Genomic DNA, 24,950 nt, shown 5'->3' with positions numbered 1-24,950 from the left:
TACACATTAAAGTGAACATGCATTCACATCTATGGACACTCATTAAGATGGTTGTGAGAATCTAGCCCTATTCAGTCATTCTCACATGTAAGCTCTACAAGTGAGGAGAGGGAATGGGTATGGATTGGAACTCTAGTATGGGTGTGGATAGGGAGACTTTAACCCTTTCCCCTCACTGTGGTCCCTGTTTGCTTCATGCCCTCATAACTCCAATTTACACTGCTAAAAAGGCTTCTAGCTGAAAAGAAACTTCCAGGCAAAGGGCTACAGTCCTTTACCCTCACTTTACAGTCCTGCTCCATATTAGGTCCTCTGTGCTTACTTTTGAGTAAAAATGAAAATAAAAGATACATCTTTAAAATAACATGTGGTTTGATCCTAAGAAAGAAAAATGGGGTGGTGGTGGAGATAGGGATGTACAAAAGTCACTTACCTTTTCGCAGCTTGCCTTCACGGTGGGGGGGAGGCGCTTCGCTTTTCCCCCCGAAGTTCAGGTGAAGGGGGGGAGGCTTCCCGCCTCGCCCGGCCAAAATTCAGGCTGGGGGGAGGCTTCCCACCTCGCCCGGCCGAAATTCAGGCCGGGGAGAAGCGCCCCATCTCCCTGACCGCGAAACAAAAAGTTAAAAAAAAAAAGACCCCGTGATAGGCTACGTGACGATTTAGGTAGCCTATCATGGCTAGATTTCCAAAGTCAGCCATGATAGGCTACATAAATCATCACGTAGTCTATCATGGGTGACTTTGAAAAAAAAAAAAGCGCGTACGCAAATGGCGGTGGCCCATGGGCGCCGCCATTTGCATTCCTTATTTTGGCACGTCTACTCTATGTAAAGATTTACGTAGACTACGGTGAAAATAAGGGCAACGCAAATAGCATGCCCTTATTTTCGCCGTAGTCTACGTAAATCTTTACATAGATTAGACGTGCCAAAATAAGGAACGCAAATGGCAGTGCCCATGGGCCGCCGCCATTTGCATACGAGCTTTTTTTTTCCGAAGTCACCCGTGATAGGCTACGTGACGATTTACATAGCCTATCACAGCTGACTTTGGAAATCTAGCCGGGATAGGCTACGTAAATTGTTACGTAGCCTATGCACAGGTGTTGTTTGTTTTTTTTACTTTAGTTTTTTTTTTTTGCAATGGTGGCGGTGGCAGCCGGTTGGGAGACCGGCCGCCGCCCCCGCCCGTGACGAACCGCTGCCGAACCGCCGCTGGGACCCGCTGCCGGGAGGGACATTCACCAAAGGTAAGTCCCATCCCGGGGGGGGCGGGGGCGGAGAATTTCACCGCCAATTTCGGGGGGCCGACTGCGTTGGCGCTCGGCCCCCCAAAGACTCGGGGAGAAATTCTCTGCCATCCCTAGGTGGAGATGGAATGCACAGATGAGGGAGCAGAAGGATCAACTCACAAGAGGATTCCTCTAGCAAAACATTAAACCTGAGATGCTTCATAAGGCAATATAGATCACAGGCATTCCATCTTCCCCATCTGGATTTAGTCCTGAAAGACCAAGGAAAAGTGCATGGAGGGTAAGTTGTATGTAAGCACAGTTTGTGACATTGCACAACATCATCACCAATCATGGAGCACATCAGGTATCACACTTAGCTTCCAATTCCCTGGGTTTTCAGAGTTTGGACAATCATGAAATAGCCTTAACTCTGGTCTTAAACTGGAAGGTTTTGTGATCAATATTGTATATGCACCGTGACTAGACCTTCCATATTTCTCGAACTCCAGAGAACACCCCCTTTCAATAAACACATCAAACACATAGAGTTTTTAAAACTAATTCCTTTTTATTAGCTGGTCCTTTGTGTTCATCCCTGGCCGCAGGATAATTATGTAGCATTTGGGGAAAAAGATGCAACCCAGTAAACCAACACTGGAGGCCAAGATGGAGAAAATCTCCACTGCCATCATGTATTTTCCTTTGGTGCTCAGGTAAGATGGAACAAACGAGAGCCAAACACTGCAAAAGACCAACATGCTGAAAGTGATGAACTTGGCTTCATTGAAAGTGTCAGGTAACTTCCTGGCTAGGAAAGCCACACTGAAGCTGACAATGGCCAGTAATCCCAGGTAGCCCAAAACACAATAAAACATAGTGTCTGACCCTTCATTGCATTCCAATATGATCTCTTCATCCAGAGAGTGCATGTCAATATCTGGGAATGGAGGAGCAGTGGAGAGCCATATACCACAAATACTGGCTTGAATAAGGGAACAAGCAAAAATAATAGTATTTGCCAATCTTTTCCCCAACCATCTCCTCATCTTGGATCCTGGCTTGGTAGCCATGAAAGCCAGAACCACTGTGATGGTTTTTGCCAATATGCAAGAAACAGCCACTGAAAAGATTACACCAAAAGCAGCTTGACGTAAACAGCAGGTCACTGTATGAGGCCGTCCAATGAATAGCAAGGCACAGAGGAAGCAGAGTAACAGAGAGATGAGCAGAGAGTAGGTGATGTCCCGATTATTGGCTTTGGCGATGGGAGTGTTCTGATTCTTGATGAATATTCCTACCACCAAAGCTGTGAGCAGAGAAAAAGACAGAGCCAAGAAAGTTAAAACCATCCCCAAAGGTTCTGTGAATGAGAGGAAATTTGTACCCTTGGGAAGGCATTGATTTTTTTTCCTATTTGGATATTGATTTCCTGGGCATTTTGAACATTCAACCACATCTGAAAAATAAAACAGTCACAGATAATATGTCAAACTCTGTACTATGACCTCATTTTTCTTTTGATATTTTCCACCCTTTTCCCAAAGAAGTGCATCCATCCATCTCCACTGTTTGGTGCTCTGCCCATAGAATAATTGTCTTTGAAACATAATGTGAGGGCATTTCTACACCAGCCTATAATCCTGCATTTAAAACAGGGCTTTCTGCTTCTGTTTTAAATGCAGGATCACCACTGACTCTCTTTACATGTGCTTCCTTCCCCCCCCCCGCTTTCCCCCATATCTCAGTCTTCCATTATCTTTCATAGATCTCGCTCCTTTTGTTTCAGCTTTAACTCTTTTCACGGAGGAAACTGAAGTGGAATACAATAGGGTAATTTGATAGCTCATTATCTGCGATCTATTTAAAAATGGAACAAAGGGCATTTTGTTCAGGGGGGTCATGGCAGGGTCACGGCAACATGTAAAGAGCCCTCAAACTTCTGTGAAGGAGCAATCTCAATCACAGGATAAAAGCTCCATGTGATGAAGCCCTGAATGTAAGCACACAGATCTGTGCCATTGGCAGTGGGAAGAGGACATTGTCAAGAATGTAAAAGCAATGAAACATCAAGGGTAGTGTTCTTGTTTTCTATGCTGAAACAATATGGGTTAGACAATATATGGACAACCCATGGAGGCCTCCTGTGCAGTGTGTCACAGATGCCCATGCTGTGCCCCCCCCCGATTTCTCCCCCATGTGCCTCTGCTACTGCTACCATAGTTGTGTTAGGGGAAAAGGACATACAGGGATTTCTCTTCTCCTCTAACTCAGAACAGTCAAGCTCCTGACAGCCCGCCAAGCAGCTGTTTTTCAGGCTGTTGGGAGCACAATTTAAATGGGGAAGTTTGTACACAGGAAGGGTCATCTCCATCAGTATCTATCTTTAAAACATGCATACTTGGAGGGCAGGTGAGAAAGCTTAGCCTTATGACATATTTCCCAGCTGCTAACTGGGTTGAGGGAGCCCACTGTGTTTCTTCACTTGTGGAAGTGCCCGTCTCATGAACTGCATTCCATCCAGCCATTGACCTTGAAACTGCTGTTTATGTGTGCACTGAGTTGGGCTTAAATTTGGCTTTTAGAAGAGCCAATGGATTAGTTTATTAACGCTTGGAGATGTGTTTAGGAGGAGGAAGTAATTGGAGATGAGGTAATGGGGGTGCTACTATTGAAGTAATTATGGACAGGGGAAGATATGGCAATAGGCCAGCTAAAGAGATGTAAGAGTAGCCATTTAGTGTCTATTGTGACATCTGTAGCAATAGACACTATTTTCTACCAACTGGTTGGAGACTGTTGTCCTATCAGCATGCACTTAGGTCTGCTGGTGCTGTTAATTAATGCCAGATCAGTTCACAATAAGATCTCTTATCATCCATGACCTGATTATGGGTAAGAAAGCCAACCAGATGTGCATTACTGAAACCTGATTGGGAGAGGTTAATATATCCCAGCTGTGACCACCCAGTTATTTTGTACAGCAACAGCATAAACTTGAAGATCAAGGAGCTGAGTTGCTATAAGCTATAGGAGTTCCATCTCCCTCTCTAGACTTCCTGTCTGGGTGAGTCCAAATCTGGAATGTCTGTACCTGGTGCTGGGCTCTTCAGACAGATTAGGGATTTTGTTGGTGTACTGCCCATCCTGCTGTCCAATGGTCTCCATGCCTGAGTTAATAGAAGTGGTCTCAGACTTGGTTTTGAGGACATCCAGGCTGTTGGTCCTGGATGACTTCAACTTCCACACCGAGGCTATGATTTCTGGGGTGGCTCATGACTTCATGGCTGCTATGACAACAATGAGGCTATCCCAACATGATGTCATTGGCCCAATGCATGCAGCTGAACATATTTTTGATTTAATCTTCACTACTGGGCAGGAGGATGGTGATCTGGAAATGGGGGACCTAACCCTGGACCCATTGCCATGGTCAAATCATGCTCTATTGAGGTTTAGACTTCTAGATCCATTCCCCCTCTGCAAAGGTGGGGACTTATTAGAACTGTGCTCCTGTTGAATGATGGAATCTGATGGATTCCTGAGGCCTCTAGGTGATTTTCCTGATGATATGGCTGGCGCTCCTGTTGAAGCCTTAGTCTCCCGGTGGGATATGGAGGTGACCTGGGCAGTTCATTTGGTCACTCCTGAGCACCTCCTTCTTTCTGGCCAAGCCTGCTTGACACCATAGTATTCTGTGGAGCTGAGGGCTATGTAGAGAAGGGAAAGGCAGATTGAACTCAGATGGTGGAAGTCTTATGCGTAATCTGACTGAATACAGGTTAGAGCCCATTATTAAGCCTACTCTGTGGCAGTGATGGCACCACCATCTTTGCATCCTTGCAGTGTTGCTCTGCAGAGCTTTTCCAGGTAGTTCATGGCCTTACATGCTGATCAGAAAAAAATCTAATTGAACCCTTGTCTGCTTGTTGTGATCATTTTACAGTACACATTGAAGATAAAGTCATTCAGATCTGCCATGACTTGGACTCCATAGGCAATGCAAACCAGATGATGGAGCTGTCCAGTGTATCATCTTATCCACTTTTGTGGGATTAATCTCCATAAATTAATGTGATGTGGGCAGAGTGCTTGGATTTTTTCCATCTGACCAACTGTGCTCTTGACCTCTACCCTTTCTTAGCCAATTACAGCCAGTAGATCTGGCTGGAGGACCTGGATCCAGGAAGTGATCAATGTTTCTTTGAGAGATGGCCAACTACAGATTTTTTTTTTTTCAAAAGACAGTGCTTTGGCCTCTCTTGAAGAGGCTGGGGACCTTAACAATTTTAAATCAGTGTCCAATCTTCTCTTTTGGGAAAGGTAATTAAGTGGGTTCAGGTACTTCTGCATGGTAATGATAATTTGCATCCATCCATTTGCATCCGTTGGGTTTTAGGCTTGGTTTGGGGGTAGAGACTGCTTTTGTTGCCCTGTAAGATTACTTTTGCCAGGGGAAAGATGCAGGAGTGCATCCCTGTTGGTTCTCCTAGATGTCTCAGTGGGTTTTGATACCATTGGCAATGGTATCCTTCTGGGGAGGCTGCCTGATTGGGGAGATGGAGGCATTGTTTTACAGTGGTTCGGTTCTTACTTGGATGGGTGGTTCCAGAAGATGGTGATCGCGGACTATAGTTCTGCCCTGTGGGGACTCAGTTGCAGTGTCCCTCAGGGCCTTTTTGTCCCCCATGCTCTTTAACATCTCCATGAAAACATGGGAAGAGGTTATCTAGAGTGATGGGGTGAAATGTCGTCAATATGTGGATGGCACCCAACTCTACCTATTGTTGTTGTTGTTCAGTCGTTCAGTCGTGTCCGACTCTTCGTGACCCCATGGACCATAGCACGCCAGGCCTTCCTGTCCTGCGCTCTCTCCCGGAGTGTGCTCAAGTTCATATTCATTGCATCCGTGATGCTATCTAGCCATCTCATCCTCTGCCGTCCCCTTCTCCTTTGGCCTTCAGTCTTTCCCAGCATCAGGGTCTTTTCCAGGGAGTTTTCTCTTCGCATTAGGTGGCCAAAATATTGGAGCTTCAGCTTCATTATCTGTCCTTCCAATGAGCAGTCAGGGTTGATTTCCTTTAGGATGGACTGATTTGACCTCCTTGCAGTCCAGGGGACTCGTAAGAGTCTTCTCCAGCACCACAGTTCGAAAGCATCAATTCTTCGGCGCTCAGCCTTCCTTATAGTCCAACTCTCACAGCCATACATTACTACTGGGAAAACCATAGCTTTGATTAGACGGACCTTTGTCGGCAAGGTGATGTCTCTGCTTCTTACTATGCTGTCTAGGTTTGCCATAGCTTTCCTCCCAAGGAGCAAGTGTCTTTTAATTTCATGGCTACAGTCACCGTCTGCGGTGATCGTGGAGCCCAAGAAAGTAAAATCTGTCACTGCTTCCATTTCTTCCCCTTCTATATGCCAGGAAGTGATAGGGCCAGATGACATGATCTTAGTTTTTTTAATGTTGAGTTTCAAACCAGCTTTTGCACTCTCCTCTTTCACCCTCAACAAGAGGCTCTTGAGATCCTCTTTGCTTTCTGCCATTAGGGTGGTATCGTCTGCATATCGGAGGTTGTTGATAATTCTCCCGGCAATCTTAATTCCGACCTGTGATTCATCCAACCCGGCATTTCTCATGATGTACTCTGCATATAAGTTAAATAAGCAGGGTGACAATATGCAGCCTTGTCATACTCCTTTCCCAATTTTGAACCAATCGGTTGTTCCATGTCTGGTTCTTACTGTTGCTTCTTGACCCTCGTACAGGTTTCTCAGGAGACAGGTAAGGTGGTCTGGTACTCCCATCACTTTAAGAATTTGCCACAGTTTGTTGTGATCCACACAATCAAAGGCTTTAGCGTAGTCAATGAAGCAGAAATAGACATTTTTCTGGAATTCTCTTGCTTTCTCCATGATGCAGCGAATGTTGGCGATTTGATCTCTAGTTTCTCTGCCTCTTCGAAACCCAGCTTGTACTTCCGGTAGTTCTCGGTTTGCATACTGCTGAAGCCTAGCTTGTAGGATTTTGAGCATCACCTTGCTGGCATGTGAAATGAGAGCAATTGTGCGGTAGTTTGAACACTCTTTGGCGTTGTCCTTCTTTGGAATTGGAATGTAAACTAACCTTTTCCAGTCTTGTGGCCACTGTTGAGTGTTCCAGATTTGTTGGCATATTGAATGCAGCACTTTAACAGCATCATCTTTTAGGATTTTAAATAGCTCGGCTGGAATACTGTCATCTCCGCTAGCTTTGTTGTTACTAATGCTTCCTAAGGCCCACTTGACTTCACTCTCGAGGATGTCCGGTTCAAGTTCAGTGACTGCACTATCATGGCTATCAGGGACATTCAGATCTTTCCTGTATAGTTCTTCTGTGTATTCTTGCCACCTCTTCTTAATCTCATCTGCTTCTGTTAGGTCCCTGCCTTCTTTGTCCTTTATCATGCCCGTCTTTGCACAAAACGTTCCCTTGAGATCTCCAAATTTCTTGAAGAGATCTCTAGTCTTTCCCATTCTGTTGTTTTCCTCGATTTCTTTGCATTGTTCATTTAAGAAGGCCTTCTTGTCTCTCCTTGCTATTCTCTGGAACTCTGCATTCAGTTGGGTATATCTTCCCCTTTTTCCCTTGCTTTTCGCTTCCCTTCTTTCCTCAGCTACTTGTAAAGCCTCATCAGACAGCCACTTGGCTTTCTTGCATTTCTTTTTCTTTGGGACGGATTTCGTTGCTGCCTCCTGAACAATGTTACGGACCTCCATCCATAGTTCCTCAGGCACTCTGTCTATCAGGTCTAATCCCTGAAATCTATTCCTCACCTCCACTGTATATTCATAAGGGAGATGATTTCGGTCATACCTGAATGGGTTAGTGGTTTTCCCTATGTTCTTCAATTTAAGCTGAAACTTTGCAACAAGACGCTCATGATCTGAGCCACAGTTAGCTCCAGGTCTTGTTTTTACTGACTGTATAGAGCTTCTCCATCTCTGGCTGCAAAGGACATAATCAATCTGATTTCGATATTGACCATCTGGTGATGTCCATGTGTAGAGTTGCCTCTTGTGCTGTTGGAAAAGAGTGTTTGCTATGATCAGCGTGTTCTCTTGGCAAAACTCTATTAGCCTTTGTCTTGCTTCATTTTGTACACCAAGGCCATGCTTGCCTGTTATCCCAGTGATTTATTGACTTCCTACTTTGGCATTCCAATCCCCTATGATGAAGAGGACATCTTTTTTGGTGTTTGTTCTAGAAGGTGTTGTCGGTCTTCATAGAACCGATCAACCTCAGCTTCTTCAGCTTCTTCAGCCTTAGTGGTTGGGGCATAGACTTGAATTACTGTGATGTTGAATGATTTGCCTTGGATTCATACTGAGATCATTCTATCATTTTTGAGATTGTACTAGGGATGGCGGAGAATTTCTCCCCGAAACTTCAGGGGGCCGAGCGCCAACGTGTTCAGCCCCCCGAACAAGTTTTAGGGAGAAATCCTTCGCCCCCCCGCACCCCGCACCCCTCCCGGGATGGGACTTACCTTCGCCGAATGTCCCTCCCGGCGGCGGGTCCGGCCGGCGGTTCGGCGGGTGTTCGAGTGGGGCGGGAGCGGCAGCCGGTCTTTCGACTGGCTGCCACCGCCGCCATTCCAAGAAAAGAAAAAAAAAAACCGCCCCGTGATAGGCTACGTGACGATTAACGTAGCCTATCATGGCTAGATCTGCAAAGTCAGCCGTGATAGGCTACGTTAATCATCACGTAGCCTATCACGGGTGACTTTAAAAAAAAAGCGCGTATGGCTAATGGCGGCCCCCATAGGGAGCCACCATTCCCATTTCTTATTTGGTCGCTGTAGTCTACGTAAAGATTTACATAGACTACGGCGAAAATAAGGGCAATACTATTTGCCTTGCCCTTATTTTCGCCGTAGTCTACATAAACATTTACGTAGACTACAGCGACTAAATAAGGAACGCGAATGGCGGCTCCCTATGGGCGCCGCCATTAGCATACGCGCTTTTTTTTTAAAGTCACCCGTGATAGGCTACGTGATGATTAACGTAGCCTATCACGGCTGACTTTGCAGATCTAGCCGTGATAGGCTACATTAGTCGTCACGTAGCCTATCACGGGGGCGTTTTTTTTTTTAAAAAAAAAACAACAGAGTTCGCGGCCGGGCGAGGCGGGAAGCCTCTTCCCTGGCCTGAATTTCGGCCGGCGAGGCGGGAAGCATCCCCCCTGGCCTGAATTTCGGCCGGGGCGAGGCGGGAAGCCTCCCCCCCAGCCTGAACTTCGTGGGGGGAGCCGCGAAGCGTCTCCCCCCCACCGCGAACAAGCTTCGACGAAAGGTAAGTGCCTTTCATCCACCCCTACATTGTACCCCAATACTGCTTTTCCCACCATTTTGTTGACTATGTGTGCTACTCCATTTCTTCTAAGGGATTCTTGCCTACAGTAGTAGATGTGATGGTCACCTGAATTAAATTCTCCCATGCCTGTCCATTTTAGTTTGCTGATTCCCAAGATGTCGATCTTCAATCTTGCCATCTCATGTTTGACCACCTCCAGCTTACCTTGATTCATTGATCTGACATTCCCGGTTCCTAAACAATATTGTTCTTTACTGCATCGGACTTTCTTTTCACCACCAGACACATCCACAGCTGAGTGTCCTTTTGGCTTTGGCCCAGCCACTATACTCTTTCTGGTGCTACTTGGAAATTCCCTCTGCTCTTCCCCAGTAGTATATTGGACACCTTCTGACCTGAGGGGCTCATCTTCCGGCGTCATATCTTTTAGCCTTGTGATATGTTCCATGAGGTTTTCTTGGCAAGAATACTGGAGTGGGTTGCTATTTCCTTCTCCAGTGTACCACATTTTGTCAGAACTCTCCACCATGACCTGTCCATCTTGGGTGGCCCTGCACGGCATAGCTTATGGCTTTACTGAGTTACGCAAGCCCTTTTGCCACAACAAGGCAGTGATCCATGAAGGGGTTGAAAACAGTAGTCATTAATAATAATATGGTATCTCTAGATCCGCTCTATTAATATTAGACTTTGGTTGGGAAATAAAGTAACAGTCCATATGTAGTCTGAAGAGAACCACTTCAGTTGTCACAGGGTGGAGCCTCCTTTTCAATGCTTTCTGTTGAAGTATTGTTACCATGAGTTCAGTATTGTTATTTTGAGGTCAGAGGGGGCTGAAATCTTTTCTCCCATTTCATGTCAGACTTGTGCCCTTTTATACTTATCTAGGCAGCAGGAGATCAAACCTGATTAATTACAATGTCCTCCAGAATTTCCATTTCTAATTGATGAGAATCTGCACACACTGTCTCAAGCACCATAAACCAAACATTGCTTTCTAGGCTACTATTCCACACTGGCATTTTAGAATCATACCCTATTTCACAATCCTCATTACAACTAAGAACACTTTGCTTGCAGGATGGATACCGTAGTGTGCTAGGCAAGGTATTGACTAGGAAACAAAAAGTGATTGTGTGAATGTGTTTATTTTTGTTTACTTCCAGGTAAATGACACCATTTAAGAATAAATTGAATAATAAAATTATGAAACTCTACCAGTGGGATCCTATACATATCTGCTCAGAAGTTATCCTGCCTAAGATTGATTTGACTTATTGCCAGGTAAATGTGTATCAGATCTCAACCTTGGAGGCTTACTAATTTCTCCGAATTAGCTGGTCCTTGCTGTTCATCTCAGGTCTCAGAATAATTATATAGCATTTGGGGGAAAAGATACAACCCAGTAGTCCAGCACTAGAGGCCAAGATGGAGAAGATCTCTACAGCAACCATGTATTTTCCCTTCGTGCTCAGATAAGCTGGAACAAAGGAAATCCAAATGCTGCAAAACACCAACATGCTGAAAGTGATGAACTTGGCTTCATTAAAAGTGTTGGGCAATTTTCTGGCAAAGAAAGCCACAATGAAGCTGACAGTGGCCAGAAATCCCAGATACCCCAGGACACAAAAAAACATTGCAACTGACCCTTCATTGCATTCCACTATGATTTCTTCAGCCAGAGAGTGCATGTCAAAATCTGGGAAAGGAGGAGCAGTACAGAGCCATACAGCACAAATACTGGCTTGAACTAGGGAGCAACCAAGAAGGATAGAGCTGGCCAGTCTTTTGCCCACCCAATTCCTCATCCTGGATCCTGGCTTGGTGGCCATGAAAGCCAGAACCACGGTGATGGTTTTTGCCAGGACGCATGAAACAGCCACAGAGAAGATGATGCCAAAAGCAGTTTGTCGTAAATGGCAAGTCACTCTTTGAGGCAAGCCAATGAACAGCAAAGAGCAGAGAAAGCAGAGCAACAGGGAGATGAGCAGAGAGTACGTGACGTCCTGATTGTTGGCTTTGACAATGGGAGTGTTATTGTGCTGGATGAATATTCCTAGTACTGAAGCTGTGATCAGAGAAAAAGACAGAGGCAAAACAGCTAAAGCCATCCCTAAAGGTTCTGAGAAAGAGAGGAAGTTCAGCACTTTGGGAAGGCATTGATCTTGGTTCTTATTTGGATACTGACCTCTTTGGCATTTGAAACACTCAACCATGTCTGAAAAATGAAACAGATGATGTGTCAATCCTTCAATTATGCCATAAGTTGTCTTTATATATTTATCACTGTTTGGTCCATCTCTAAGTCTTGTGTAACACCCCTGAACTACTTTTATTTGAAACTAGCAAATGGACCCGGCTTTGCATGCATTGGGAAGAGCCTTTAGTTTGATACAGCAAGGCTTTACAGATCGGTCAGAGTTGGAGACATTGTGCCTGTCCCATCTGAGTGGAGTCACACCCAGTGGAACCCCTAGGCATGTATTTATATTGCTTTTCAGCCAATTTCAGTTTTTGTTTACGAATTGCTATTAATTTTATAATGCTTTTTATATGATTAAAATTTGCTCACTGCAGCACTGAATTGTCATGTCAAGTTTGGTTGAAATCGATCAAATGGTATTGAAGCTATCAATATTTAAACATTTTGATTGGCCACCACTTTGTTTCAAGATAGCGCACACAATTTTGTTTTGTACAAATCTGCTCACTGCAGTCCTGAATGATGTTGCAACGTGTTTTTTTGGAACAGATCACATGGTATTAAAGCAGAAAATTTGTAAAAAAACTTTGATTGGATGACATTTTGTTTCAAGATATAGCCAACACAATTTTCGCTATGCCTAAAATCATCTCAGATAGAGGTAGAACTAATCGTAAAAGTTTCATAACAATCAGATTTCCAGTTTTTGAGTCCATTGTGAACATACAAACACTTCTGTTTGCTCTGCCCTCCTTGTATACAAAAACATGATTCACCATCAAAAAGTGGATATCTCCTAGGGGTGTACGAAACCCCACTTGCCTGGTCTACATAAAGATTTACATAGACTACAGCGACCAAATAAGGAACGCGAATGTCGGCTCCCTATGGGGGCTGCCATTAGCGTACGCGCTTTTTTTTTTTTTTTAAGTCACACGTGATAAGCTACGTGACGATTAACGTAGCCTATCACGGCTGACTTTGCAGATCTAGCCGTGATAGGCTATGTTAATCATCACGTAGCCTATCATGGGGGCGTTTTTGTTTGTTTTTTTTAAACTTTGGAGTTCATGGCCAGGCGAGGCGGGAAGCCTCCTTCCCGGCCTGAATTTCGGCCGGGCGAGGCAGGAAGCCTCCGCCCCCAGCCTGAACTTTGCGGGGGGAGCAGCGAAGCGCCTCCCCCCCACCGCGAACAAGCTTCGACGACAGGTAAGTGACTTTCGTCCACCCCTAATCCTGGGGGGATTCTGCGGGGTGGTGGGGGGGGAGGCCATTCCACCACGGACTTCGGGGAGCTGGATTCTAAAGAATCAGGCCTCACTGGAGTTGGTGGAGGAATTCTCTGCCATCCCTAATATCTCCCCACAATTGCCATGGTGAGGATGAACAAGCAAATGTCTGGACAAGCACATGTAACACAGAAAACATGCATGCAAGCATACACAGCTCGTGGCAAGTTTGCCAGCAGTCAATGCCTGTACAGTATCCTTCTTTTCAACAGAGCAGGACAGTATCCTTCTTTTCAACAGAGCAGCTAGAGGCAACTTTGGGAGATCCAGTGTCCATTTTCATCCCCGGTTGCACCCCCTGACACTGGGGCCAGTCTCCACTTTTTTTTAATGATAATAAAAAGGCACTAGGAACACTGCAGAGAGCCAAATGGGTCAAACCTAGCTTGTTATCAAGAAAAAAAATGGACTCTTTCAACCCTCCTTAGCATAGCTGCTATAGAGCCTCCAAAGAGTCAAATAGAGCTTGCAAACAATCTAATTTGACCTTTTCAGCTCTCTGTAGTGCTCCAAACATCCCTTTTCCACTAAAAAATCATGTTGTGCAGTTGTGGGGGCAGTGGTGGTGGTGAAGCCCCATGCTACCTATGGGTGCCATGGAGCCCAACCTTGTAGTACAGGATGGATCTGCTACACAGAGTTTAATATGTCTGCCAAGATGACACAGGATTTTGGAAGCAAGGAACAAAAGGAGGTGCAAGAGGTGTGAGCAATGTTCTTACAACTGGACAATGTTGGCCTTCATCTGCAAGGAATCAGTTTGGACAGTTCTGAAAGAAACTTGAAGGCCCTTGTGATTTATATATGTGAGTGAATATATGAGGTTTATTTTGGACATTTACTAGAATGCATTGGTAGATGTTTAATTTACCATCAGGAATGTATGGCAATGAAGATAGAATCTGGTCATTCAGAAAACACATGTGTTCATAATTGCATGGTTATAACACATTAGAGATCTGGCACATTATTTGGTTGGCTTCATCCCCATTGCTTTCCAGTTCCTTACTGGTACTAAAGAGAAAAAAAAACAGATAAAAGGTGCAATCCTATCTGTATAGTCAACAGCCTCCGAAATTGGAGTCTGCCAACCATCCTATACAGGGTGGAACACAGAGGGGAGCCTCTCCTCCATGCTCCTGCCACCCTGCATTTTTGCCTAGATGGGTGATCTTGCACATCTAGGCATGTCTTCAGGGAAGGGGAGGGGAGGGGAGGGGCCTGGAGACCTTATAAGATGCTGTGTAACACAGCTTCCACAGACTCCTCCCCTCCACCCCAGGAATGTTTCTGAGCATGGAGAAGTAGTTGGCGCAGAGAGAACCTTGCCGGCTACAAGGGGGAGGGGAGGTGGTGGGGAGTGTGGTTTCTGGGAACCAAGGATGGAGCCCTAGCTCTGACCTCAGTTCCCAGAAACTGAAAAATCCTATGGACCTCTAGATAGTATCTAGTGGCCATAGGATTGCTCCCTCCAATATTATACAGTTTTGTAAGACTGAACATTATTCCTCTTACCCTTCTGGTCAGAGAACTTCCCATCTGAACATGGAGCACAACCAAACCCCAATACCATTTTTCATGGTGGAATGTCCCATGGGCCTTAACTACAGATATCATGACTTTGGCAGCTATATAATACAGTTTGCTAACACTGAACTTTATGTCTCCTACCCTTCTTGTCTGAGATTTTCCCATCTGCACATGGAGCACAATCATAGCAACAAAATGGCTCCCCTTCCTTCTTTTTCCTCCTGTAACCTGGATGGCATTTGCCATTACATAGTGCAGTGGGCAGCACCTGTCCATAAAGAGGAAAAGCTGCATGTGTCTTCTGAGTTAGCAACATATTGTAGAAAGCTGCACTAATACATTTTAGGAAGCAGTCAATCATCTCTGTCTTAGAGCTTCATTTTTGCCCTCCCACCCAATAGAAAGCCACCAACTGCCAGTGAGAGAGTGCACAGAAGACAGAGAAGGGCATGAATACATCATGTTATTATGTAGGCAAACCCCATATTGTCTGTTTCCCTCTCATCAATCTTTTGTCAATATATCCTAATTCATTTGGTTAATCAGTCCTGTGCTGTGGCTTCATGTACAATGGGGTGGGGAACATCATTGGCTGGCTTCGGCTAAAGGGTGTTGTAGTCCAACAACATCTGGAGGGCTACATATTCCCACATCTAGTTTAGAAGATATCAACCAAAATCCATCCATGTGGTCTGTTAGAAAATTGCTCAACATATGTAGCACTTAAGTTCCTACTCTTGGGGGCTATAACTACACAGAAATAAGCAACATCTTGTGAGATTTTGGAATTCCAGCATTGGACCCATGAACAGAGCTTCTCAAGAAGTGGAGGGCTTCAGATGTCTTTTCTGAAAAGAGGTTTTAAGTAAGGCAGAAGAATTCCCAAAATGCTGTTTCAGTATAATTTTCTGACACTGTATAACCCCATGTAAAGGAAATGACAGAATCTCAGTGGTACCAGGACAAGATCAATGAAGCAAGCAGCAGAAATATGCAGTTAGGGTCAAATTTGGTGGAAATAATGAAAAGATTTCCAAGCTGCTTGTATTTCTGAGGGAATCCTACCATGAAAGAAGATGAAATAGGCTGTGTTAGGCAGAGACACAATACTTTTGGTGGCACATTTTAATCCTATGTTGTTGCTGTTGTTGTTGTTGTTGTTGTTGTTTTAAGGCAGAAAATTTATGCACTAAAATACCAGCCTTATGCCAGAAGGTTTCTGCATGCTTCATAATGATGTGTTGTCATTATCCAAATATTCAAATTACATATGGCATTGTTTACCAAAAGAAATATAGCAAAATAATAATAATAATAATAATAATAATAATAATAATACCAAAAAAATGACCCCTATCATTGTAGGGATCATTTAGGTTAGTGGCTTCTTCTGGATCAAGTCCTCTATGAAAATATCATCCAAGTGATTATACACACACACACACACACACACACACACACACACACAAATATATATTTATGTATGCATGTATGTATGTGTATGTATGTATGTATGTGTATGTATGTGTGTGTGTGTGTGTGTGTGTATATATATATATATATATATATATATATATATGTATATATATAAATATTTCTGTCCCCATTCCAGCAATAATCCCTGGATGATGGTATATTCGCTCAAAAATAAATTGTATTGTACCGGCCGCAGTCCTAAACAGACTTCCCTTGTAGTTTGTCCCATTGAGCTCAATGGAGCTTCCTTCTGAGTTCAGAATTTCACTGCATATTGCATTAGGTCCCATTGAAATCAACGTGACAAGCTAATCATGATGAACTTAAGTTGCACTTAGAATCCATTGAAATCAAATTCTCTTGAAAATCAATCATTTTCTGAAAAATATTGAAAAGTTTGAGCGGCGAATGTGTTCATTGGTAAACCAGCCTGAAGTTTCATCAAAATTAAGGTGTTTAAAGAGTCCTGTAAATGCATGGATCTTTTTCACCATTTAGGTGCAGGTTAGTGTAGAATGGCTATTGCAGTCCTTGGTGACTCTGAGCATGGACACAACAGAGTCTTGTATCACCTTGTAGCACTCTAGACTGCCCTAGGTTTGTGGTCCTTGTATCCATAGTTTACAAGGCTGGATGTGTTTTAAGCTGTTCAGCGCTTAATTATTGTGAGGTGAAAGAGGTACTTGAGTCCCCTTAACAACTGTGAGTACAGAACGAGTCACTGAAAGATGTTCCAACACAGAAGCTCAATAGCAGTGCCTAGGCTTGCATGCAATCTCTGTCTTTAGGCTGAACAATACTTATACTTATGCTCTTAGGCAGATGTTTCCAGCTTTGAGCAACATTAATGGGCTACACAGTCCTGCAAAAAACCAGCTAGGAGATTTCCTTTCAGTTGCATTCAGGGCACATGCAAGGAATTTTGTCATCAAAAAATAGTCTGATAGGATAAAACAGCTGTATATTTTCATATGCAGGGATAGTAGTAATTCCAAATTAATTAATAATGTTTAAGATGATCTGCTCTTCTGCATTAAAGGTGTTAGAACAAATGTGTTCTAGTGTTGTTGTCCTCACCACTCAGTCCATTGCCTCTTACTCCTAAATACACATGGGACTTAAGCCTTAAGCTACACACAGCTTATTTCAAAACAGAACTCTTCACTCAGTGTTTAGTTGGATAGTGCTACTACTATTACACTGGTTGCCATACAACAAGATGGCTCTGGGAAGTCAAAATTTTACCTCATTTGTTGTTTCTGGTGAGAAAGAAAACCCTTAAGCTCATTGGGAACATGTGAGTGCTACTGGAAGGAAATGTTCTAGCAAGGTGGGTGGGTTTATCAAGGCTCCATACTAGAACACTTTCCCATTTAGCTTTGCATAGTATGATCTATAATACAGTCCCACCTGATTAAATGACCTGTGCCATGAAATGGCCTCCTTGTTAAGGGTGAATTTTTGACCTGGTAAAATGCTGCCTACTTCCACTTTCAAGAAGCTCTGGTTTGGGAAAGTAACCCAGTTGATAATATCAAATCCAGCTGCTAATTCACCATTCTCATCAAAGGACACCAAGTCCCCAGCAGTGTTGTTAAATGAGATGCTTCTCAGGGAAGAGTGAAGCTAGATTGCAAAGAGAAACAATTATTTTACAGAATTGTGAAAATACCCCAGTGTTCAATTTTTTAAAAAAAAAAATCACATAAACCACAATGCTATGCTACACATATTTGTTTGGAAGAAAGACACAGTGTGTTTAATGGGTCTTATTACCTCATAATCATGGTTAGGATTGCAGCCATACTGTAATATTTAGAAATGCTTCTCCTTTGATTTAATTTGCCTTTAGTACATTTACTAAAATGACACTTTACCAATGTATATATACAGTACTGTGCAAAAGGCCACCATTAGATTTGTTGTTTAAGCAATGGTATAATGACCATATATAATTATTTCTCAGTCTCTTCATTCGAATACAACCAGAAAATACAGGACATTTATATGCAGTATTCAACAATAGAAAAAAAATCAGAAAAACTGCTTCCATAGACTAAAGTGGCAAGTATTTAGTGTGATCTCCCCTTACACTAGAGTAACAGCAGGCACCTGGCCAGGAATGGTCTCCGTGGAAGGGTAGCAGCCAAGAAACCACTTTTGCAGAAGGGGAACAGGTTGAAAAGGCTAAGATATGCTAAAGCTCACAAAGATTGGAATGAGAATCAGTGGAAAAGAGTATTATGGAGTAATGAATCCAACTTTGAAATTTTGGGGTCCAATCATCGACAGTATGTGAGAAGAAGAGTTGGAGAGAGATGGACAAATGAGTGCTTGCAGCCTTCAGTGAAACATGGTGGAGGGTCTGTCCTGTTTTGGGGCTGCATTTCTGCCAGTGGTGTTGGCAATCTTGTCAGTATTGGTGGGATCATGAATGCTGAAAAGTACAGACAAGTTTTAATTCATCATGCCATTCCTTCTGGAAAGTGCCTGATTGGGAATGGTTTCATTTTTCAGCATGATAATGATCCCAAGCACATTGATAGTGCAGTGAAATCATATTTAGTGAGGAAAACAGCTGATTAAACACTGACAGTCATAGACTGGCCTCCACAGAGTCCAGACCTGAATATTATAGATGCAGTATGGGATCACCAGGACAGAGAAAGAAATAGAAGACAACCTACATCTAAAGAAGAACTCTGGGAAGTGCTGAAAGAAGTATAATATACCAGTAGATTACAACAGAAAACTTCAGAACAGTCTCCCCAAAAAAGTTCAAGATGTGCTTAGAGCCAAGGGAGGTCACACTAAATGCTGACTTTTGCCTGTACATATTTCCTGTATTTTCTGCTTGTATCTTAATACAGAGATTAAAAATAATTATGGATGGTCATTAAAACTTTGCTAAAACAACAAAGCTGGTGGTGGCCTAAGACTTTTGCACCGTCCTGTATGTATGTATGTATATACGTGTGTGTGTGTGTGTGTGTGTGTGTGTGTGTGTGTATATATATATATTTCTGCCAGTTCTCTACTGGAATTAAAGGTAAAAAAAGGTAAAGGTGTCCCCAACCAGTCATGTCCGACTCTAGGGTGCGGTGCTCATCCCTGTTTCTAAGCCGAAGAGCCAGCGCTGTCGGAAGATGCTTCCGTGGTCATGTGGCCGGCATGACTGAACACCGAGGTGCACGGAACTCTGTTACCTTTCCCGCCGAGGCAGTACCTATTTATCTACTTGCAATTTCTTGCTTTCGAACTGCTAGGTTGGCAGGAACTACTGGAATTAGGCCCCTTCAATTTCAGAGAAGCACTAGGGGCTGCATTCCAGTGGTGGGTAGGCCAAAGGCAAAGGGGTAGTTCCACACAGAGTGTTGCACACATAGGTAACTTATTCTATCTTCCCAACTGATCCCTAAGTAGAGGAATATGTAGAACACTTTTACAATTGGATTCCTATGGGGAATTGTCCTCAGCCAGTAATGAAGAGAACACACCTGAACAAGGGGAAATGTATGTATTTGTTGTTCAGTCGTTCAGTCGTGTCCAACTCTTCGTGACCCCATGGACCATAACACGCCAGGCCTTCCTGTCCTGCGCTCTCTCCCAGAGCATGCTCAAGTTCATATTCATGTATATATGTATGTATGTATTTTAAAAGAAAGGATTATAGAATATTGTGTGCAAATTTGGAACTGATAGTACACTTCATGAAGCCAGTGCCAACAAATATTGAATCAGCAATCACAGGAGAAATGCTTTGTGCAACGTTACCTGCCAGGGTTGAAGGTCTTCAAATCTACATTTCTACACTAATGCTCTGAGCTTGGGCTTGGATGAGGGCAACAGATGCAAACCATGTCCTATGGCCTGGATGGCATTGTAGATGCTGTAGCTTTGGTCCGACATGGTCATTTCAAAAATAGACCTGGGGAGGCTTTCTACTAGCTTATCTTGCTCACTGCATGTACGTTTGTTCCTGAGGCTCTGATTAGAATTCGTAAATGAGCATCTGAATGCCTCTTCCCAGAAGATCCTGAATCTTGATCCTTGCAACCATATTGTAATATTTAAAACACCTGCCCCTTGACTTAATTTACTTTTAGTGCATTTACTAAAATGACACTTTTACCCAAAATTTTATTTTATTTTATTTTATATATCTATATCTATCTATCTATCTATCTATCTATCTATCTATCTATCTATCTATCTATCTGCCAGTTCAAGTTCATTACTGTGAAGTGAAAGCAGGGCAAAAGGTCTTGAACATTTTTCCTACTTGGAATGACTCTTAGCTTGGCTGGACCAGCCCAAAGTGGGCAGCTTCTGCAAACAGGAGGAGGGTGGCTAGAGGAGGTCAGGAGGATGAGTTGAGAAATGAAGCTAGTTCCCAAATTTTCATGCCATGTATTCAGGTGTCTCTGCCTATTTATTCAGACGTAAGTCACACTGCCTGAAGCTGCTTTCACATGGTCTTTTGGAACTGCTGTTCCTCAGATCATCAGAATTAACCTACCAGAATTAAGCCAAATTTGATTTCAGAGAACACTAGGGGGTCATTCCAGTGGTGGATGAGCCAAAGGCAAAGGGTCAGTTCCGAGTGTGTGTGTGTGTGTGTGTGTGTATGGCATTTTAAAAAAATCTCTTACTGCCAATAACTAATCCTTAGAAGAGGGTTTTTACCTTTTTCAAAAATGCAATAGACTTCCCAGCATTCCCCAGCCATATATGGCCTCTAAAGACCATTAATTCCAGTATCTTGAATATAGCTGGCTGCAGCTGTGAGTCCTCCTATGTGTCATTGGATTTCAAATGCTGCTGGAAAGGCCGTCAAGTTTTACACATATAGGGAGTTATTCTACCTTCCCCTCCTGTCCCAAGGAAGAGGAATTATATGGAAAGTTTTAACATTTGGATTTCTATTGGGCAGTGCCCTCATTCAGTAATGAAGAGAATACATCCGAACAAGGGCAAATTCGTGCTTTTAAAAGAAAAGAGTGTAGAACATGGTGTGTAAATTTGAAACTGATTGTACACCTTGTGAAGCCAGTGCCAACATATATTAACTCAGCCGTCGCAGGAGAGATGCTTTGTGCAACATTACCTGCCAGGGTTGCAGGTCTAGTCTACATTTGTCCCCTGTTGCTCTGAGCTTAGGCTTGGATGAGAACAACTGATGCAAAGCATGTGCTATGGCCTGGACTGCATTGTAGATGCTGTAGCTTTGGCCAGTCATGGTCATTTCAAACAGAGTCCCGGGGAGGCTTTCTAGCTTCTCTTGCCCGCTGCATTTATCTTTGTTTCTGATCCTCTCATTAGAATTTGTAAATGAGCAGCTGAATGCCTCTTCCCAGAAAATCCTGAAAAAATCACTACTTTTTCCTGAGCTAGGATGTTGTGTCTGAAGGAATTTTGGAAACTCCTGCACTTCATTTGAGTGAATCGCAAATGACAAAATACCATGCAAGTGTTGTATATCTAAATCCTTTTGGAGCATTTCTAATGAGAAATCCCACTGGGCTGTCATAATCCAGACTTTAGCAGAAGAAGCCTCTCTAATACCTTCAAATGTTGAAAGAAAATATATGATCCAATTCAACCATGTTGTGGTCTGAGACTCGGCATTTACAACAAATACTTTAATTTTGGAATTTGTTAGGGAAAAAGCGTTGGCTTTGATAAGATCTATTGACTTCTTTAGATCTGTAACTTGAGATAGGGTCGGTGTTTTTTCAATGAGCGCAGTACAAATTTCATTTTGGGAAAGCATTGGCATCAAGCTTTCCACAAACCTTTCTCCATTATCATTGTCTGAGGCAATGATCCCGACCCACGTCCATTGCAAATGCTGAAGTAGCTGGATGATCCCTTTGTACTGATATGTTTCATTGGGGACCATCCGGTAGAAAGAAGGGAGCTGGGTTCTAACATTCAGCACTGGTGCTAATACACAGTAGGCAATCTAAGGGGAAAAAATGCATTTCTTTCAGAACAAGGAGCAGATCTTATGATTCATCGCAAATATCTGCTCAGATGGGAAAACTTGAGAATATATATATATATATATATATACATATATACATATATATGTATACACACACACACACACACACACACAAACACACATATGTGTATTTGTGTGTGTATGTGTATGCATGTATGTTTGTTATATTTACATAACACTTATAATAAAATCTCTAAGTGGTTCACATATAAATATTAAAAATTGCATTTAAATACACTATTAAGAACAATTTTAGCTGCAGTAAATATACAAACCACATTTAAAATATACTATTAAAAACCATTCCAACTACAGCTAAATCTAGTATTAAGTGATAGTTTATAGAAGAAAAATGAAAGAATTGCTTGTCTTGCAGCATGTAACCCCCTACACTTTTCCTCATTCATAACAACCCCTTTGTTAGGATATGCGTTTTGGGGAGGTGGTTCATAGCACTACTCTAAAGAAGCCTTATTGGGTTTTGGCTAGGAAAGTAGATAATGCTAGGGAAGTAGACCACCAGCACCCCCAGGCTACAAGGAGGCAAAGAAGACACCTGCCCAGGTAGACTGTAAGTGAGCTTTACCACCCAGCTTCCTGGCTTCTACCTGTAGCTGCTCCACTGAGACTTTCTGGGGCCAGAAAACAACTGCCTCTCTGCAGGACCAGACTTCTGGCCTTGCAGTCTCTGCAAGACAGCTTCTGCCACTTTGGAAAACAATGCATCAGCTTCCTGTGGCAGGTGCATAAAAGGCAGGGAACCTGGGGATGGGGATGGGGATGGCTCCAAAGGGGTGGCACCAAAGGGGGCTGCCCCTTTGGTGAAGCCACTTCAGGGGTGATCAAGGGCAAGGGGCATCCGGTCTGTTGGAGAGAAGGGGGGGATTGCCTGTAGACCTTCCTTCTTGGGTATACATAGCATTATTATACCTATAACTACTCCCTGTTGTCAGAAAATATGTGTTTTAAAAAGATACAAAGGGGTGGTGGGGACAGCGCCCATTGAAATAGCAGAGGGCAGAGGGAGATGCAGTGATGGGGGTCACCTGTGTCACTATGAGGCTGGGGGATGCAAAAGAGTGTTTGTTGTTTCGAAGCTGTCTCCCAGAGCCTGGGAATCCCTGGGGACAGTCCTGCTGGGGTACAGCTGCTGAATGCCATGTCAGAGATTAGGAAAACCACTGCCATTCAGGACTTGGCCCTGGAAGAGTGTGCTGACTTGGCCTGGATCACAGAGACCTGGCTGGATGAGACTGGAGTAGTAAATCTCTTGCGGGTGGCTTTGCCCACCTGAGTTCTCCATGTAGCAAGCAAGATCGGCGGGGGGGGGGGCAGGAAGGTGGATTTGCAGTCGTCTATCCTGATTCTCTCCACCTGTCCAGGTGCCCCATCCTGCAGTCTTCCAGTTTTGAGTGTGTGCATCTGAAGATAGGTGTTTGGGAAAGAATAGTGATTCTGCTCAATTTGCACAGCTGAGGGTAGTTCATCAACTGAGCCCATTCCTAGAGATGTTTGATCTGGCAATGGTCACACAAGCCTTAGTTACATCTCATTTGTTCTACTATAACATGTTCTACATGGGGCTGCCTTTGAAAAATGTTCAAAAATTTCAGCTGGTCCAGAATGCTGTGGCCAGACTGTTGACTGAGGCCAGTTACAGGGAGGACATGACTCCTTTATTACAGCAGCTTCACTGGCTACTGATCTGTTTCAGGGCACAAGACATAGGTTTTGTTATGACCGACAACAAAGCCCTGTATCGCTTTGGATGGTTACCTGTAAGACTGCCTTCTTATGAGACTGCCCAGACCATACACTTTTCTGAAGAGGCCCTGAAGGGACTGCCATAATCAGAGGTGTGTTTGGTGGTGATGTGGGAGAGGGACTTTTTGGTGACTGCTCCCTTACTACAGAATTCTCTCTCAAGGGAGGTTAGGTTCGTTCCCTCTCTGCTATCCCTCCAATGGCAGGCAAAGACCACTTTATTCAAAGAGGCCTTTGGCCTGTAAATAAGTCTGTAGGTTGGGTGCTGTTTGTATTCCATATTTCCTGTGTTTTTGATTGTATTTTAGTGTGTTTCACTGTTTTAGTCTATTTTAAATTGTTTTGTAAGCCACCTAGAGTGCCATGTTTTGGTAGAATCAAATAAAGAAATAAAGAAAATAATTATCTACCAATTTCATAGCAAGAGTCAGAAATTCAGAAACCGTTTCTTTTCTTCTGGCCTGTAGATTCATTTTACCTGTGGAATCTTGTAGACACCTAAGATGGTAGCCATATGAAGGGAAATTTCAGAGTCAAGTCCTCCAATGACAGCCATAATATTCTTTGTCTTGTCACATTTGAAGTTGGGAACAATCCTTTCCCAAGAGGACAAAAGTTGCAGAATGTTCTGATGAGTCATCCTTGCATTTGTATAACTGTCATAGATGTGCAACCCCAGGCTCACATTTGGTAGGATATTGAAGTTCTTATTCATCTCCTTTACAGCAAATTCCAAGGACATGACATGCTGGTAGATTTTTGGTGTTTGCCTAAAGGAAGGCAAACATATACATCTGTTATGTATAAAACAGATATGCAACTCTTCCTAAAGGATGTGTTCGAGACTATGCCATAGCTACACAGATTTAGAAGACTTAAATCTATGTGCTTTCAGTTCAACAGAAAACAGTTTAAAAAAAAAAAAATAGAAAGACCTGCAATCTTTCCAAGCTTTTGAGCACATGAATATTCTTCCTGTGAAAGCTATTGAATATTGAATGTTTGGCAGTGTTGGAAAAATACTGAATGATTGGCAAAAGGTTTCCTCAAGTTTTGTCTGAGATAAAAAGAAACCTGGAGTTGCCATAACAA

The 24,950-nt window shown here is 43.3% G+C and overlaps 2 protein-coding genes across 2 annotated transcripts; both read right to left on the bottom strand.

Moving 5' to 3' along the window:
• Positions 1–1,791: 1,791 nt before the first annotated feature.
• LOC146341788 (vomeronasal type-2 receptor 26-like) lies at positions 1,792–24,600 on the bottom strand. Its single transcript, XM_084807682.1, has 5 exons — positions 24,337–24,600; positions 21,195–22,052; positions 17,498–17,713; positions 14,753–14,879; positions 1,792–2,690 (listed from the first exon to the last, which is right to left on the bottom strand). The coding sequence occupies exons 1-5, from the start codon at positions 24,598–24,600 to the stop codon at positions 1,792–1,794; spliced, it is 2,364 nt and encodes a 787-aa protein (XP_084663808.1).
• LOC146341789 (vomeronasal type-2 receptor 26-like) lies at positions 10,909–17,542 on the bottom strand. The gene is made up of 3 exons (XM_084808409.1): positions 17,498–17,542; positions 14,753–14,879; positions 10,909–11,807 (listed from the first exon to the last, which is right to left on the bottom strand). Exon 3 carries the CDS (start codon positions 11,803–11,805, stop codon positions 10,909–10,911), a length of 897 nt encoding a protein of 298 aa, XP_084664535.1. The 5' UTR covers positions 11,806–11,807; positions 14,753–14,879; positions 17,498–17,542.
• Positions 24,601–24,950: the final 350 nt, after the last annotated feature.

Source organism: Heloderma suspectum, chromosome 6, assembly GCF_057233095.1.
Source record: "Heloderma suspectum isolate Gila_16-S chromosome 6, 16-S_ref, whole genome shotgun sequence".
Taxonomy (NCBI): domain Eukaryota; kingdom Metazoa; phylum Chordata; class Lepidosauria; order Squamata; family Helodermatidae; genus Heloderma; species Heloderma suspectum.
The sequence above is the reverse complement of the archived record's forward strand: the minus strand, read 5'-3'. Positions and strand labels throughout refer to the sequence as shown.

Excerpts from the sequence above, each read along its gene's own strand:
- LOC146341788 (XM_084807682.1), bottom strand. The coding sequence starts at position 24,600 with ATGTCCTTGGAATTTGCTGTAAAGGAGATGAATAAGAACTTCAATATC. Across the intron at positions 22,053-24,336 it reads GTGTCTACAAGATTCCACAG|ATTGCCTACTGTGTATTAGC; the intron begins GTAAAATGAATC and ends TTTTCCCCTTAG. Across the intron at positions 14,880-17,497 it reads GGCACAGGTCATTTAATCAG|GTGCTGCCCACTGCACTATG; the intron begins GTGGGACTGTAT and ends CTTTATGGACAG.
- LOC146341789 (XM_084808409.1), bottom strand. The coding sequence starts at position 11,805 with ATGGTTGAGTGTTTCAAATGCCAAAGAGGTCAGTATCCAAATAAGAAC.